Here is an 18647-nt window from a genome sequence, read left to right as displayed (position 1 = left end):
AGGGGGATGTAAACTCTAAGAAAGAATTAAAAGAAAATTCTAGAAATCAGAAACACCAACAGAAATGAAAAATGTCTTTCACGGATTTATTTGTAGACTATACCCAGCCAAGGAAAGAAGCAATGAGCTTGAGGATATATCAGTAGAAACTTCCAAGACTGAAATACGAAGAGAAAAAAAGGATGAAAAAGACTGAACAGAGTATTCAAGAACGCTGGGACAATTACAGAAGGTGTAACATATATGTAATATCGCAGTCAGAAGTAGAGGAAGGAGTGGAATAGAAGTATGTGAAGCTTTAATGGCTGACAGTTTTCCAGAATTAAACACAGACACCAAACCGTAGGTCCAGAAAGCTCAGAGCACAAGCAGGATAAATATATTTTAAAAAAATCAACATGTAGGCATATCCAAACTGCATAAAATTCAAAAACAGAGAAAATCCCGAAGTAAGCCAGTGGAAGAAACTGCCTTCCCTGTAGAGGAACAAGGACAAGAATTAAGTTGTACTTCTCTTCAGAAACGATACAAGCAAAAACAGAATGAAATGAAATATTTAAAGTAATGAAAAAACCAACCACTATCCTAGAATTCCATATCTAGCAAAACTCCTTCAAAAGTAAAGGAGAAAAAAGACTTTCTCGGACAAACAAAAGTTGAGGAACTTTTCACCAGTTGACCTACTTGCAAGAAATGTTAGAAGTTCTTCAGACAGGAGGTAAATGATGGAGGTCAGAAACACACAAAGAAAGTGTTAGAGAAGGAATTAATACAAGTAAAATAGAGCCTTTTATTTTTCTTATTCTTAATTGATCTAGCATAATTTGTTCAAAATAATAATAGCAACAGTGTTTCCAATGAATGTAGTTTATAAGTGAAATGAATGATAGCTATGTAATAAGGGGTGGAAGAAGGAGTTGGGAATACTCTGTTGTAAGTTACATGCACTACCTGTGAAACCATATAATATTATTTGAATGTGGACTTAGATTTGTTGTAAATGTATATTTCAAACTTGAGGACGACTGCTAAAAAGGTTTTCTTTTTAAAGGTATAATTGATAAGCTAAGATAGCAGAGAAAATGGAGTCATGTAAAACACTCAGTCAGAACCAGAGAAGACAGAAAAAGAGTGGAAGACAAAAACAGACACAAAAAAACCAGGGCAATGAATAGACAACAGTTACAAATACAGTAGATATTATTAATCCAGATATGTCAGTAATCACTTTCAATGTGAATGCTCCAAATAGACTAATTAAAAGAGACTTTAAGAGTGAATAAAAACAAGGCCAAACTAGATGCCTGCAAGAAACCCACATTAAACATAAAGACAGATGAATTTAATGTAAAAGGACAGAGAAAGATACATCTGGCAGGCACTCATCAAAAGAAGGGTGGAGTAGCTGTAGTAACTTTAGGCAAAGCAGCCTCATAGCAAGGAAGATGATCACTGATAAAGAGGTGCATTACATAATGATAAAAGGGTTGATTTTCTAATAAAACATGACAATCTTTAATGTGTACTTAATAAAAGAGCATCAAAATACATGAGACAGAAAGTGATAAATGCAGGGAAAAATAGATAAATCTCCTGTTGTAACTGGAGACTTCAACACCTATCAGTGGTTGACAGATCCAGCAGGCAGAAAATCAGTAAGGACTTAGCTGAACTGAATAGTACCATCAATCAACTGGATCTAATTGACATTTATAGAACACTTGGTCCAACAGTGATAGAATATGCATTCCTCTCCAGCTCACATGAAACATTCACCAAGGTAGATCACATTCTGGGCCATAAAACACACTTTAACAAGTATGAAAGAATAGACACCATAAAAGTATGCTCTCAGACCACAATGGATTTAAAATAGAAATCAGTAATTGATAGCTGGGAAATCATAAGATATTTAGAGATTAAACAATACAATTCTAAATTACACATAAAGAACTCAAGAAAAATGAAAAATATGTTTAAATGAAAAAGAAAATCTGTCAAAATTAATGGGATGTGGCAAACCCACTGTTAGAGGGAAATTTGTAGCATTGAATGCATGTATTAGAAGATTGATCTAAAATCAATAATGTATATTCCATCTTAGGAAAACTAGAAAAAGGAGGACACATTAAATTCAAGGTGAGCAAGAAAAAAATACAGAATTAAAAGCAAAAAATCATTGACATTGGAAAAAAGGAGGGGTGCCTGGGTGAGCCAGTCAGTTACACGTATAACTTTGGCTCAGATCATGATCTCACAGCTTGTGAGTTTCAAGCCCCACGTCGGGCTCTGTGCTGACAGTTCAGAGCCTGGAGCCTGCTTTGGATTCTGTGTCTCCCTCTCTCTCTGCCCCTCCCCTGTTCACACTCTGTCCCTCTCTTCTTCAAAAATAAATAAACATTAAAAAAAATTTTAATTATAAAAAAGGAAATCAATAGCAAAAAGTCAATGAAAACAAAACTTGGCACTTTGAAAATCTCAAAACTAAGTTGATAACTTAGATGAAATGGACCAATTCTTTGAAAGGCATATCTTCTAAAACCCATACAGGGAGAAATAATCTGAATAAGCCCATAACTGTTAAAGAAATTGAAACCAGTAATTCATAACTTTTTAAAGCAGAAAGCACCAGGCCCAAGTGGTTTCATTAGTGAATTTTACCAAGAATCTAAGGAACAAATCACACTAATTCTCTCCAATCTGTTCCAAAAAGTAGAAGTCAAATAGAAACCTCCTAACTCATTCTCGGAGGCCAGCATTACTCTAATACCCAAACAGGCAAAGAAATTACAAGAAAGAAAAACTACCAACCAATATGTCTCAGGATGATAGATGTGAAAATTCTCAGCAAAATATTTGCAAATCAAATCCAACAATGTATACAAAGGATTATATACCCCAACCAAATGTGATTTATTTCAGGGATGCAAGGTGTAGTTCCACCTATGACAATCAATTAATACAACCCCTTATATCAACAGGCTAAAGAAGAAAATAATAATATGATCATATCAATAGATATAGATATATATAAATATATATTATATATTATATTATATATCATATAATTATATATTGTATATTATATATAAATATATTTAATACATATAAATATATATCTATATATATAAATATATATAGATATATATAAAATATATAGATATAGATATAGATATTCAGATAACTCTGAATATTCTGGATATTAAAGAAGAAGAATATGTGGTCCTCCTCTTGGAAATTCATTTGACAGAGAAGAAGAATGCTTATTGAACAGTTAATCAACACCTGAAATGTGACCTTTATACAAGCTGTAGACCGACTTTCAACTGTAAGGCTACTTTCAGTTGTAAATCTAAGGCTATGAAGAATTCTAAGTATAGAAATGAAAAGAAGTTAATAAATACATGGAGAAGTCTTAAAAGGGAATGGAAAAAGAAAATTATATGTGACCTAAACTCTGTTTTTATTCTTACCTACAAAAAAAAAAAATTTCAAAATACTAATGGTGCCTTAGCAAGGTCTCAAGTAACATTTTGAGCTGTTCTTATTTTATCCGTCCTGATACATTCTGGACAGTTTGAGGCCTATATTTGAATAGATGTCCACAGCCAGCTAAGAAAAATGCTCGTTACTGAAGGAATGACTCAGCAGTTGAAAATGATCAGCAAACATTTTCATAGAAGTTCGAAGGTATCGATGGACTTCAATTAGTATTTTTGTATTTAAATAGAAAACACTTTTTTTTATTTTCTGAAAAAGCCTTATTTTCCAAGAGTTTAACACTTTGTAATGAAGTGCTAGCAAGACATCAGTGTGGGTAACAATGTGGTTCCAAATTTGGCTTCTCATCAGAATCACTGAGGCTTCTTTTTTTAAAAGCTGCATTACAACGTTCCTCTTGATTCCGGGGGGGGGGGGGGGGGTGTGCAGCGGGCCTGGAAATCTGTATTCTTCCTAAAGTCCCCAAGTGATTTTTCTTACCACAGGGAATGGAGCCCACTGCTTTTGAAGAACTCACAAGTTCTTTTGTCCATTGCTCTCCCTCAGCGAAAATAGACACAATTTACTACATGCATTCACTTTTCCCCTGCGTCATTTGTGGGCCTCTCTGCGGCATTATTGTGTACTCCAGATACATGAATGGACTCTGAATTTAACACGGATCTCCCCTGATTTAAATAGAGCTCTTTTAAGTTCACCAGCACTTAGTTATTAACTTATACTGTAATAGCTTTTGTACCTTTTGTTGACTGATGTTGTTCTGGATTTTAAGTACTTAGTGGTTTTTGTCATTAAAGAAAGATGGTCTTGGGGCACCTGTGTGGCTCAGTCGGTTGAGTGTCTGACTCTTGATTTCAGCTCAGGTCATGATCCCAGCACTGTGAGATGGGGCCCCATGTTGGGCTCCCTGCTGAGCATGGAGCCGGCTTAAGATTAATTTTCTCTCTCTCTGTCTCTGTCTCTCTGTGTCTCTGTCTCTCGCTACCCCACTCATGCACTCTGTTTCTCTCTCTCTCTCTCTCAACCTCAACAAAAGCAAAAGAGATGGTCTTGATCACTCTTAGTGTGGAGTCCATTTTATTCTCCCCATAGTATACCTGTGTCATCTTCAGTCAGGAACTGGAAGCCAGGGAAATCTTAGTTCTACCGATGTGGACTTGGAAACACACTTGAGATAATTGAAGAACTTCAGGCCCCATCTCTCTGTCACAGACACTTTATCTAGACCTCTAGCTTTCAGTCACAAGTACCACATCAAATCCAACTCATTAAAGAAATACATAACATACGTAGGCCACCTGGTGATTGAATGTTTAGTAGACTGAAGTTTGGGGGAAAGTGTCATTCTCTGTTAGGTGTTGTCTGTCAATCACTGACAAGGCCTAAAGTTCACATCCTGATGGTGGATCTTTGTCTCCCTTTATTCCTGCTCTCTGAATATCCTATGCAGTTTTTAAGCTATTTTCTCCCTGGGGTTCTTTTTTAAAGGAAAAATCATTGTCAACAGCGTAAGCAAAGCCCTGCGGTAATCAAAGCAGTATAGAGTCACTGGAGGAAGAAAAGTAGGGAGGAATCATTTAAAAAGCAGCATTCTTGCATTCTTTCTTGGGGCTGAGCTTCTTTACCCATCTGCAAACTAAAAAGAACTAACTGGGTGGTAGGATTCTGCCATTGTTCGCTAGGTGGTTGGGGTATGCCAAGCTGAGATTTGTTTTTCAGATCCTTCCACAGTTGCCTAAGAACAAGTAAGAAAATAGTTTGATAGCAGCAGATGTCCCCGAGTAGTGGAGATGATATTGTTATTGTTGTTTTCCCCCACGCCTTTGCTATTTTCCTACCTCTTGACAATGACCCTTTTAAAGATTACACGTTAATACTTTTAAATAGGCTTCATAATAAAATGGACAAACCAGTTAGAAGGAACATAAGAGTGATTCTCTAAAACAAAACTGGCACTTCGAAAGTCTGGTAGTCTGGTTAAACCCACTTCAGCATTGATGAAGATGTTTTTATTTTGTTCTGGGTTTCTTGCTCTACAATAAAAGAGTGGTATGTGGTAGCACAGAATTATAAAACCTGAAGTCATCTTTCACTAGTGCTGGCTCCTCGAAGGGCATGTTTTCAACTGAAAAGATTTTTCGTAAAGCCCCACAGCCCTGCTCCAATTCCCTGATAAAGAATTTTATAATATAAAATCATACACCTGTCCACATATAGAGGGAAATACGTAAACACTAAAGTCTCATTGAAGAGCTATTGCTAAAATATATGCCGGAGGCACAGGTTTTAGACATGGTTATATCTAATATCTTTATTAATTAGCCTGTATGTGACTAAACAGTATATTAATGACACTCATGAGTTTTGTTCCACTGGGAGTTGAAGGCACTAATGAAGACTAAAATTACCCAGGAGATGCGATAAATATAGCTCTAAATATGTTACTCATATGCTATTTTTCGAATGTCACTTATCTTGAGCCACCACCTTGTGTCTCTTTTTTTTGAACATGCTTGAAATACAGGATTTAAGAAATTAACTTGGTCACATCAATACATTTCGAATTACCTGTGTCCATTAAGTCCAAATCCCAAGATAAGGGCCGAATTTGTTTTCCATTTTTGCCTAGGAAATTGCTTTAGTTTGAAAATGTATTTGAACTGTAAAGAGGAAAGTGGATGTGTGTTTTGGGAGTACGCATCTAGACTTCTGCAGGCATCTCTGGGTCATTGCTCTGACCCCGTCTCCATTCCATGCCTTGGTCTTTCTCAGATACATCTACCATATATGTCCCCTAAGGAGTGTGGCTTGCTCTGGTTTCAGAGCTAATCAGTATCAGAGTAGCGGAAAGAATATCAATAACCTCAGTCCCAGCATCCAGAGAGGCCCAGAATTACGTCTCTCGAAGGATGCGGTATCCAGTACCACTTGGATGGACTGTAGACGCTTGCGTAGCTTTCCACATTCCCACATTCCTATTCTGCTCACGCTGTGTAAAGCTACTTCATAAGATGGGATTTTCCCTTGTGGTTTCCAGACATTCCCATTCACCGCTGAGGCTGAACGTGTACCCTGTCCTTAGGCCCGTTTTTGATGAGGTCCCTTACAGGTGGCCGGCTCTAGCCGATTTCCCTCCTTGGAGGCTTGGGGGCCGGGGAAATGTGCATCCACTCTCCTTTTAGTAGCCCTAATACAGTATCGTTGCCTGGGAAACTGAGGGTGACCTATATTTAACGCAAACCTTAGACTGTGTCTGTCAGTGGTCAGGCATCTCAAGCAAGCTGTGAATGTGGTTAACTCTAGGTCCTGTTAACTCTAAGTTAAAATTCGGAAAAGTACCCGAAGAGCTCATATTTTGTGTCACTTACTGAGAGATGGCCGTGTGCTTTAGATATCATCCTTATAGGCACTAAAGCAGATTATTTTATTTTGAAAATGTCCCTGGCCTATATTCTTGCCCTACCCAAGGGCCGCTGCACTTTGACCAAAAACATCCAAGAAAATAAGCTAAGGGTCTGCCAGGAGCATGATAGACAGCATCTCCAAAATATTCTTTGTTGAAATCTTGAGGTTCAATGTGAGGGAAAAAATGGTAGGAGGGCACATTTTCCACAGTCAAATATATTAAGAAAACTCATTATGCTATATTATCCCCCTTGGAGTTTCTCAGTACATACTGGTATATTGAGGGCTCTGGGAAGTCTTGCAGTGAAAACAAAACCAGAAACTAAAACCTACTCAACTTTGTAAAAGCCAGCTTACTCTAAAATGATTTCACTTTTTTTTTAGTGGCACCTAATATTACCTCACACGTCCTATTTTTGGCAGTGCTGATGGAAACACTCCTGCAGCACTGACCGGGAGGTATATTTGATTCCCTGGAACAGTGTCTCAGCAAGATGCGCAGGTGCAGCTGTGGTCTGCTGTTCCACCCTTCATTACTGTCACCGCCTCGGCAACAGGTCCCTTGCAGGCCCTCGAACTTGATTTTCTCTGAGTACAGTGATTTCGCAGAGGACCTCCCATATGAGTGGAGAAGAATAATATAACTCCAGAAGACAGGGACCTCAGGGTCCTGTCCCACCCATGCTGTGAGACCCGGGAGGTTCAGGCAGAATTGCAAAGGACCTTTATTTCCCCCTCAAGTAGTTTTGCCAGGTGTGTGTGTGTGTGCGCGCGTGTGCGTGTGTATAAACAGTCCTATATTACTTTGTCTTGTGTTATTTTCTCCTCAGGGGACTCATGGAGGTGAGGTCCTTTGTCTGAAAGAAGTGATCCCAGTTTGGCAGAGGGAGGAAGTCCAGACTCTGCTAGGAGTCAAGGTAAGGAATCAGAATGAGTGGTGAGGAGACCACCCACTGCAGGAGGGAGGGGTCTTGCCATCAACTCTAGGAGGTCTCACGCAAGGACAGTGATGTGAGATGTCCCCTCGCTTCCCCATAAGGGTCTCAGAGAGGGCAAAGGCCTTGGTGTGAAGGGAGATGGCCGCAGGCAAGGACAGCCAGTGTCCTAGGAGTTGCCAGGAGTCGTGGTGAAGGCCCTGAGTGAGGCCTAGAATGGCGAACTGCCCTTAAAGTTACTTTGGGGTTGTGGGGAAACCAGAGAGAAATCCCCCAGAGAGGGGATGCAATGTGTCGTGTGCTCTTCTGTGACTGCGGGTAAAAGCAGTGTCCAAATTCTCTGTTTTAACCACATTGTCTCTGGGCAGTTTCTGAGACATAAAGGTGATTCTGTCGAGGTGAGATGTTAAGAAGCCACTAGGCACTCTTTGTACCTGGCCTGGATTGTCAGAGCCCACTCCATAAAAAGGGCATTCGGGGTGCCTGTGTGGCTCAGTCGGTTAAGCGCACGATTTCATCTTGGGTCACAATTTCACGGTTCTTGAGTTCGAACCGGTTCATCGTTCTTGAGCTCCTTGCTGTCAGCACAGGGCCCACTTCAGATCCTCTGTCTCCCTCTCTCTGTTTCTGTCTCCCTCTCTCTGTCTCACTGCCTCTCCCCCACTCATGCTCTCCCTTTCTGTCAAAAATAAATAAACATGAAAAAATATTTTTAGGGATGCCTGGGTGGGTCAGTAGGCTAAGTGTCTGACTTCGGCTCAGGTTGTGATCTTGCAGTCCATGAGTTCGAGCCCCACATCGGGCTCTGTGCAGACGGCTCAGGGCCTGGAGCCTGCTTTGGGTTCTGTGTCTCCCTCTGTCTCTGCTCCTCCTCCGCCCTCACTCTGTCTGTGTGTCTGTCTGTCTCCTTCTCTTTCTCTCAAAAATAAATAAAAACTGACAAAAAAAATTTAAGGCATTCAAATTAACTTATAGTGAGTTCTAGGTTTTTAGTGCAGGTTAAATTAATGAAAACAAGGGTGGTTTAGATGGAAGGGCCCCTGGGAGGGCAGAAAGTTATTGATCCTTGACGCACATTTTTGGAGCTTTGTGTTGCATCTAACTGGGGAACTATACCTTATACCTGTGTTGAATGATTTATCGTGTAATAGGGAAATATTACTTAGTTTTCCTTGCTAATCAACATTTTGGCTGATTTGATTTTATTTGTTCTAGAATGGTACATATTTGCTGACAGCTGCTGGATTAAAAAAAAAAAATCCCAGCAGGGTGGGGTGGTATTATTAGGGTTCAAATTAATCATACTAATAAATACCATGTAGAATTGTCAGTAGGCCATGCATGCACTGTGCCAGGCACTTCACACATACGAACTACAGTCCACCATCCTGTAAGACAGAGCTTATCCAACCCACTTCACAGATTCAGAGTCTGATGCTCTCCAAGGTTAGTCATGTGCCTGGATTCGCGCAGCTGTTAAGGGACAGGGTTGAAACTAGACCTCTAGTCTGGACTAGTCTAGAGTCCACACTGTTCTACTTCTACCCTGAGGTCCACCTTGTGTCTCTTAATTCGGTTTGCCCCTTTCTTCTTAAAAATGTATCTCAGGCGGCCAGAAGAAGGACTCTGTGCTCATACCACCCGGTTGGAATACATTCCCAGAGTAGTATGAATACCCAAGTAAATGAGAGGCATGAATAAAGAAAAGAATACATAGTGAGAGGGGCGCCTGGGTGGCTCAGTCGGTTGAGCGTCCGACTTCGGCTCAGGTCATGATCTCATGGTCCGTGAGTTCCAGCCCCGCGTCGGGCTCTGTGCTGATGGCTCAGAGCCTGGAGCCTGTTTCAGATTCTGTGTCTCCCTCTCTCTCTGCCCCTCCCCCGTTCATGCTCTGTCTCTCTCTGTCTCAAAAATAAATAAACGTTAAAAAAAATTAAAAAAAAAAAAGAATACATAGTGACAGCATGATCATCTATACATGAAGTTTCAGATGGCCTTAAAAGATGAGGGGCTTTCAAAGTCATCCTGGACAGCCCCTTCCCTGGAGAGTATAAATCTATATGAACAGAATGTACATGAGACTCAATCTTGCTGATGAAGAGAAGGAAAATAACAGCATATTTCACCCCTCACAGACCATCGCCTTCCTGGGACTGCTGTCACTCCCAGGACAGGAACTGAGGTTTGCAGAGCGGAAACTGCTCATGGGCTGGCAAGGATGTGGCATTTCCCGGAAAGCCTTTAACCGAAGATGCCGAGGCCAAGAGGAATAGCCCGAGGTTAGAGGGCCTGAGAGACCAATACCCCAGAACGTGGGGGATCACAGTAGGCTGTCACCTGCTCTCAGACGTAGAGGCCTCAGACAGAGCTGGCAGGCTGAGCATACCCCTCACTTACTCTTCAGGCCACTCAAGGACTTAAGAATTTTGGCCCAAGACAGACAGTCCCAGGTCAGTAGAAGGAGGAGTCCCGGCCTATGGCAGGTACGGACGTGAGGACCCCAAATGAGGAATGATGGAAGGACTCAGCCAGAACAGTGGGCTTCCATGAAGCCTGGCTTAGGTCCTCAACTGTAGGAAATCCAGAACAGCATGTCTGGATGTGGCTTATTCTGACTTCCACGCCAGAGGTCCCCAGGAGGTGAATACTTGGACTTCATGGGAGCAGCCTCAGTGCAACAAGGAGTTCCAAGACCGGTCAGGTGTCAGGGTGAGGACTCTGAATCAGAATGAGGGACTCACTCACCCCAGAACAGAATATCCCCACAAATGCCCCCAGTGCTGTCCTGGGATGCCCAGGACAGAATTGTGAGGTGGAAGAACCCCCTCATTCTCCCTGGAGTGTCTCATACAGGTGAGGATCTTGGGCTAGCGGGGACAGCCCTAGATGTGCAGAGAGAGAAAACCCAGGCCTTAGGAGTCATGGTAAGGACCCTGACTATTAGGCAGGGATCCTCCTACCAGCAGAGGCTGTCAAACAGATCTCCACCCTATTCTTAGCCCCGGGAGGCCCCAGAAGAGCTATCAGTTCTTCGTCAGCCCCAGTTTGGCCACAGGAGGAGTCCTGGCCTTGATTGAAGATGAGGACCCTGCGTCAGCTGATAAGGGAAAAACTCCCTTAGAAAAAGCTTCCCAGGGCCCTGTTCGTGCTTCCAGGCTTGTGCAGCCCAGGAAGGGGTAGCCACGCGCCGCGGGACCAGAGATTCCCCTCTGGCAAGTCAGGAGAGTGGAGCTTTGGAGGCCGGCAGGGGGCGGAGCCCCAGGCCCTGAAGCACTTGGGGAGGACCCTGGGCCAGGACGCGCGGGGGCCACCGAGTTCTCGGCGGCGGGGTCCTAGAGCGCCCCACCCCTGCTTTCGGCCCTCGGAGACCCCGGGCGGCCGCCGCCGAGGGCCGGATGCGGCTGTGCCGACTTCCTTTCGGGCCCGGACCTCAAGGCGCAGGGCGCGCGGCGTTTGTTCGGCGGCGGCCGGATTCCCGGGACCGGGCTGAAAGTGAGGTGAGGACGCCGAGTGGGACCCGGGGAGACGACTCCCCGCGCCCCCGTGACAGAGGGGACCCCTCCCCGCCATGGGCCCGTTTGGCCCCGGCTCCGGGCGGTCCCGGCGGAATGTGAGGCGGAATTCGGCCTAGAAGTTCTCAGAGACCAGGCCTCCGTCTCGGGAGTAGTCCCGATACTACCGAGGGAGGCGGTCCTAACTAGATTCAAGATGAGGGCCCCGAGTGCTAACGAGCGGACCTTGACCCAATAGAGGGGGCTACTCTGGGAAGCACCCCTGCACTCAGCTCTAGGAGGCTCCATGCCGGGTAGACAGATGCCGAGCGAGCTACGTTCTTCTCTAGCAGCTAAGGGGATTCAGGGTTATACCGACAGCTCGCATACTCAGCCTAGGAGGCCCGGGGCAGAGCTGGCAAGCTGAGGTGCCCCCTCATTTTCTCTCGAGGTGGTGATCTCAGGGAAGTGACGGCCTGTATCTAATGGCATAAGCCCCATTCAGCGAAAGGATCCCAGTCCCTAAACAGGAATCAACGTTGTGATACTGAGTGATGATGGGGGAATCCCTCCAGGAAAGAAGGGGGCCGCATGAAGCCCAAACCTTGTTTTCACATTTGGGAAACTTGGGCATGGTGACATGATACATTACACTCACTTCTTCCCAGAACATCTCAGGGAAGTGAAGAACCAGGTTGAAGGGGGCAGCCTCAGGCCAGCAGAGGGAGGATATGGGGTCATGCCACGTGTCATGGTTCATGAGTTGGAGTCCTGCGTGCATCTCTGCACTCATGGCCCAGAGCCTGCTTGGATTCTTTCTCTCTGCCCCTCCCCCCTCCTTCTTCCTCACTCTTGCAAAAGCAATAAATAAAGTCCTGCCTAGTATTATCTCTGGGAGACCTCCAAGGTAGATGCCATATGAAGTGCTCATCAGTTTCCACTCCATGGTAACAGGAAAGTGAGAGTCTTGGTCCAAGGGGAGTGGTTCTAGATCAGCAGAGGCAGAAATCTTAGACCCTGTTGTGAGCCAGATTTAGACCTTGAGTTGGGATCCTATGGAGGACCACCTGCCATAGGACATCAACCTGCCTGCAGTAGCTTTTACTCTTGAGAGACCACGTTTGGTCAGTTAAGGTTGTCTTCGCTTCTTTCTCTTGGAACTTAGGCCCTTAATATGAGGACTCTAGGGATCATCCAATCCTGAATAGAGGGGACATCAAAGCATCCATCTTAACCCTTTGATTTTAGCCCAAGAAGCCTCAGGGGAGAGCCTTCAGGTTGAGCATCCCCTGACTTCTTTATATCAGGTCTAAAGGAGGTGATATTCTTAGTCTGAAGGTTAAACCAAAGTTAACAAGGGAGAGTGGTTCTGAGCCTTTTAAGGAACCAAAGTGAAGACCTTAAATGAGGCTGAGGATCCCAGTGAACTCAGGACAGAACGGACCCTGCTGAGCTCTCAGCACTGGGCAGGGAAGTAGACTGAGGTGCCCCTTCACTTCCTTCTCCTGGGTCCCTGGGAGCTTTGTGGTGTGAAATAACAGGTAGCAGAGGGAAGGGTGCCCCGTCTCTGCCAAGACTTGATATGATAACACTAAAGATAAATGGAGAGGGCCCAACATGCCAGAACACAGAGGCCTCTACTGCAAACATCTGCTCTCACCTCAGTAAACCCGAGGCAGGGCTAGTAGGATGCAAATAAGACTCACTGTGAGGATTCTGTGGTTCTCTGTAAGATTCTTAGGGGATAGGATGACCAAGAGAACAGGAGCCTTTGTCGGGTCCTAGAGCAGTATCCTCAAGTATCCTGCCAAGGTCACCTTTGATAAATCCAAAGTGGAATCTACCTGTTGAAGGTGATAACATCATCTTATTCTCGCTTCTGCAGTTGCCCATATCACCTGTCCACTGGCTCACACCCTTGCCTGCTATCTCTGAGCACAGCCATTATGCCTCGTGGTCAGAAGAGTAAGCTCCGTGCTCGTGAGAAACGCCGCCTTAACAGAGCCGAGACCCAAGGTCTTAAGAGTGCTCAGGCAACTACAGCAGAGGAAGAAGAGGCTACTCCTTCCTCCTCTCCTGTTCTTGGGGGTGCTTCCTCAAGCTCCCCTATTGCTGGCACTTCCCAGGAGCCTCAAAAAGCCCCAGCCACCACCAAGGCTGCTGCACGTGGTTCACGGCGAAGATCTAAGGCAGGTGCCAAGAGCCAGGTTGAGGAAAGTAAAAATTCCTCTCTGGCCTCAACTTCCACCGGGAAAGCTCAAAACGATCCTCTAACCGGGAAGGTGGGGATGTTGGTACAGTTTCTGCTGTATAAGTATAAATTGAAGGAGCCCATTAAGAAGATAGACATGATGAAGATCGTCCACAAAAGGAACAGGGAGCAGTTCGCTGAGATCCTCAGGAGAGCCACTGAGCGCATGGATCTGGTCTTTGGCCTCAAGTTAAAGGAAGTCAAGCCTGGCAGTAACTCCTACACCCTCACCAGCAACCTAGACCTCACCGACGATGGCACTATGGATAATCTCTGGGGCTTTCCGAAGAATGGGCTTCTCATGCCTCTCCTGGGTGTCATCTTCTTGAATGGCAACTGCACCTCTGAGGAGCAGATCTGGGAATTCCTGAATATTTTGGGCGTCTATGATGGAAGGAGGCACTTCATCTTCGGGGAGCCCAGGAAGCTCATCACCCAAGATTTTGTGCAGGAAAAGTACCTGGAGTACCGCCAGGTGCCTGACAGCAATCCTCCACGCTATCAGTTCCTTTGGGGCCCCAGAGCCCATGCTGAAACCAGCAAGATGCAAGTCCTTGAGTTTTTGGCCAAGGTCCACAATACCGTCCCCAGTGCCTTCCTGCCCCATTATGAAGAGGCTCTGCGAGATGAGGAAGAGAGAGCCCAGGCCAGAGCTGCAACCAAGCATGCCTCTACTGCCAAGGCCACTGCATGTTCCCAGGCCACATCTGGCCACTCTTCTCCTCCCTAGAGAGGGCTGAGTCAGATTCTTCGCTTTGTCATGGGAAGGCCTGTTAAGTAGTGTTTGTCATGGGTGCAAATAATTTGTTGATTACCTTTTTTAAAATATATTCTTCAGGCACTGTTCCTTTCAATAGAAAGTTTATGTAGATTCAGAATATAAGTTTTTGGATAACACAGATCACACATTTATTGCTGTTTATCAGTTTTAGGTCTAAGAGTTTATTTTTTTGAAATATAGATCAGAAATTGTTAAATCACTTTTTGATCCAGAGCAAGATAAGATGGCTTTAAGATAGGATATCCTTGGAAATGTGAAAGAATTCCACACTAAAATACTTAGGATGAGAAGATAGATAGATAGATAGATAGATAGATAGATAGATAGATAGATAGATAGATAACTAGATACATAGAAACCTAGATTCGTAGATAGATGGATAGGTACATAGGTATACAGATACATAGATTACATAGATACGCAGATAGGTACATTGATATAGTAACAATTGGTTAATTCTTTGTTTGCCTTACTCTATTCTTTTTCTAAATTTAAAAGACATATACCTGCATTTGTTTATGTTTGTTAAGAATGTTTGATAATATATGGTCATAATGAATCAAACCTCTTTATACATGTCTCTTATTTTACACAAACATTGAGCATCTGCTCTTGGGAAGTCTTCATCCTTGTACTGGGGGTGTTTAGTCAAAGAAGACCCAGCCCCTGCCCCTGCGATTATAGATTATAGGAGCAGCTGTCACTATGGAAGAAGGTGAGATAGTAGTACTCCATAAAGAACAAGGGAAGGGGTACCTGCGTGGCTCAGTCAGTTAAGCATTTGACTTCGGCTCAGGTCATGATCTTGCGGTTCGTGGGTTCGATCCCCACATTGGTCTCTGTGCTCACAGCTCAGAGCCTGGAGCCTGCTTTGGATTTCTGTGTCTCCCTCTCTCTCTGCCCCTCCCCCACTGGCTCTCTCTCTATCTCACGTGCTCGCTCGCTCTCAAAAATAAACATTTAAAAAAAAAGAACAAGTGAAAATCTTGGTAAAGAGGGGGCCGAGAGAACATACTACTTAGTTTTCATTCCTAAGCAGAATTTTGGCTGATGGGGAGGTTTTTCTTGGCCAGAGCACTGCATATTTTCTGACATGTCTTAGATGTAAAATGAAACAAAACAAAATTCAGCTGCACAGATGGTAATGTCTAAGGTCAAGATAATCATAGTAATACCTGCCATTCCCAAATGTCTCAGTATAGATGCTTTCTGTACATTATACCGTCCTAAAAGATAGGGTTTATCAAACTTACTTCATAGGGGAAGCCTGAGTCTCATAGAATTAGAGTTTGGCAGCGTGCCAAAAGGCATAGGGCTAGTAAATGACAAGGCTGGGCCTAAGCTCCCGGTCAGAATTACTACAGAGGCTACATTGTTTTACTCCTCGCACCCTGAGACACACCCTGTGTTTATTTCAGTTTTCTTTTCAGTACTTCAAAATTCGTCTCAGGTGCTAAAAAAGAATGGCCTTGTGTCCAAACTGCTGGACTGGAATATATAGCCAGAGCAAAAAGAATGCCAGAATAGTTGAGAGGGATAAATAAATAAAGGACACTATTAGGTGACAGTATGATTACATTTGCAATGCTAAATAATCTCAAAAGATCAGTGGCTCTCAAAATTAGCCTAGACAATCTCTTACCGGTAGAAAGGAAATCTAGCAGAACAGAAGTTACATGAGAATCTTCATCAGGCTGATAAACAGAAGGAATAGATCAATGTGTGTTTTCCCCTGACACCCCATCGCCTGTCCTGGGACTCCTGCCTTGTGCTAGCGCTTGCCCATTTCACATCACTCCCAGGACAGAGTCGCATTCTCTGTGAGGATTGTAAAGCAGCAACTGCTCCAGGGTTTGCAGAGATGTGCAGTTTCCCAGGAAGCCTTAAATCCAAGAGACAGAAACCGAGGCAAGGGCCCCATGTAGGAGGACTGGGGAGACCACTGCCCCAGAATATAGGGAATGCCAGGGACTTCGGTCCCGTCTGTTCTTGAACATACAAGGTCTCAGACACAGTTGTTAGACTGAGCATACCCTCCCTTATTCTGCAGGCTTTTCACTGGCGTAAAAACCTTGGTCTGAGACCCAAGTTCTCCTATCACTAGAGAAGGTGTATTGGTCTCATAGATGTAATGGAGATAAACCTGAATGAGGGTAGTGGAAGGACCTATACAGAACAGTAGGATCCCATAAAATCCTGTCCCACTGTCAGCTCTGTGAGTCCAGAAGAGTCGTGGCTGCTTGTGGCTAACATTGATTTTTCAACTCCGGTCCCAGAAAGTTGAGACCTTTATCTGATGGCTGTATCTTCAAATTAGCAGAGAGGGTAGGGTTCCAGGAAGGATACAGGGTCAGAGTGAAGATGCTGTGTGGGGACATGGGGGTCACCCCACCCACATCTGACAGGGCTGCACCTAACCCCTTCTCTGCTGCTAGCCTAGGAGGCACAGGCGAGAGCTGCCACGCTCACGTGCCCCCTACCTCCGCCTTCTGCCTGGAGGGAATTAAGGAAACGAGGGCCTTGGTTTTATAGGCTGGCTATTAAGTGGAATCCCAGCCGTGACGGTGTCAAGGTGAGAACTCCGTATGAGGAATGGGGCAACCAACTACTCCATACCAGGTATATTATGACATACGAGAACAATAATAGTATTAAAATCAATGTGGAGCATGAATAAGGGGAAAAAAGATGATTTTTGCAGGCAATAGGATCATCTGCATATGTGATTTCAGATAACCTTAAAAGATCAGGGACTCAAAAAATCATTTGACTCAGGATCTTCCCTACAAAAAGCAAATCTATGAGAACAGTGGTTACATGAGACCTTAAGCCTGTACTGGAAAGAGAAGGACAAGGACCCATTCTTTGCAAGGTTTGGAGTAGGGAAACTGCTCGAGAGTTTTCCGGGATGTGGCGTTTCCCAAGAAGCCCTTATTGGAAGTGACAAGGGCCTTTGGGAGGATACCCATGAGTCAGGACTGGGGAAAGGGGAAAGCAGCGTTCCAGAGTGTCAGCTGTTCCAGAGGGACCAGCCCCTGCCTTCTCTCAGGCCTAGAAGGCCCCAGGCAGAGCTGGCAGGCCAAGAATCTCCTCACTTTTTCATCACACTTGTCAAGGATTTGAGACTTTAGTCTGAGGAAGACTATCTCAGGTCAGTAGAGAGAGTTGTCAGATACAAATGTGAGTTTTCTTAAAAGGAGCGAAGGAAGCATCTACCCGGAACACTGGTGCTCATAGAGTCCAGTTCCTGCCAGCAGCTCTTGGAGGTCCTGAATTCTATAGCATGATGAAGTATAAAGAGGCTTTGAGCGGCACCTGGGTGTCTGACTCTTCGTTTCAGCTCAGGTCATGATCCCACGGCTCGTGGGATTGAGACCCACATCCAGCTCTGTGCTGACTGTGTGGAGTCTTCTTGGAATCCGATGTCTACGTTTCTGTCTGCCCCTCCTATGCATGCTCTTGGGCTTTCCCTCTTTCTCTCTGTCTCTGTCTCTCACACAAAGAAAGCAAGAAAGGGAAGGAAAAGAAAAGAAAGGGAAGGAGGGAGGGAGGGAGGGAGGAAGGAAGGAAGGAAGGAAGGAAGGAAGGAAGGAAGGAAGGAAGGAAGGAAGGAAAGAGGCTTTGAGAGGTGAGAAGAAGAGAACCTGCTGCCGTGGCCAAGGTGTGTGCCAGGGCCGTGAACCGGCAGTGCCTCCCACATATAGTGAAGTCTGGGGCGGGGAGATTGGTCATCTTGTGATGGAAATGAGAGGTCAGCATTTTAAGTAGTGAAGCACCTAAGTGGACGTGGAGGGGACACATTATAAGTCTTCTTTTTGTCCTTGCTTTGCTTGAGTGGGAGATTTATCTGTTTTTATCCTGGGGGTTCTTTTTGGCACTTTTAAAATACTGTTCCTTGTAATAGAAGGTTTATTTGATTTCAGTATCTGTGTTTATGAATAATATGTATCACACACATGTTGCTGTTGATCAGTAGAAGTATAAACGCTTTGGTATTTTATACAACAAATTAAAAAATCCTTGCCGCTCTTCTCTTGGTCCAGGGCAAGATAACTTGTCACATGAGCAGGGGTTGTCTTGCAAATGTGAATGAACCCTGTGGTAGAATTGTTGGGATCAAGAGATAAAAGAAAAGGTTTTGTCTGAGTGGCATCAGCAACATAGTAGAATCAGAATTTCCAGCCCTTATTTGCCCACAGAAGCACAGAACTGACAATAACATAAGTAATAAAATACCTTTATGAAAGGTCCAGAATCTAATAATAAGTTGCAATACTATATGT

The 18647-nt window shown here is 44.1% G+C and overlaps 3 protein-coding genes across 3 annotated transcripts in view; all 3 read left to right on the top strand.

Moving 5' to 3' along the window:
- The window catches only part of LOC109249374 (melanoma-associated antigen B3), a 135139-nt gene that overhangs the window by 105859 nt on the left and 10633 nt on the right, over positions 1–18647 (top strand). The window contains 1 exon segment of the mRNA XM_053891740.1: positions 7737–7823. The gene's annotated coding sequence lies outside the window, so the exon portion shown is untranslated.
- LOC109249375 (melanoma-associated antigen B2-like) lies at positions 11231–14651 on the top strand. Its single transcript, XM_019419747.2, has 2 exons — positions 11231–11338; positions 13218–14651. Exon 2 carries the CDS (start codon positions 13279–13281, stop codon positions 14311–14313), a length of 1035 nt encoding a protein of 344 aa, XP_019275292.2. The 5' UTR covers positions 11231–11338; positions 13218–13278; the 3' UTR covers positions 14314–14651.
- LOC109249376 (melanoma-associated antigen B1-like) overlaps positions 11234–18647 on the top strand; it is a 36063-nt gene continuing 28649 nt past the window's right edge. Inside the window, exon 1 of the mRNA XM_019419748.2 lies at positions 11234–11338. The gene's annotated coding sequence lies outside the window, so the exon portion shown is untranslated. The remainder of the gene's footprint in view (positions 11339–18647) is intronic.

This window comes from Panthera pardus, unplaced genomic scaffold, assembly GCF_024362965.1.
Source record: "Panthera pardus isolate Hobbes unplaced genomic scaffold, ASM2436296v1 HiC_scaffold_27, whole genome shotgun sequence".
Taxonomy (NCBI): domain Eukaryota; kingdom Metazoa; phylum Chordata; class Mammalia; order Carnivora; family Felidae; genus Panthera; species Panthera pardus.
Note: the sequence above shows the minus strand (reverse complement) of the source record. Positions and strands in the feature narration are given on the sequence as shown.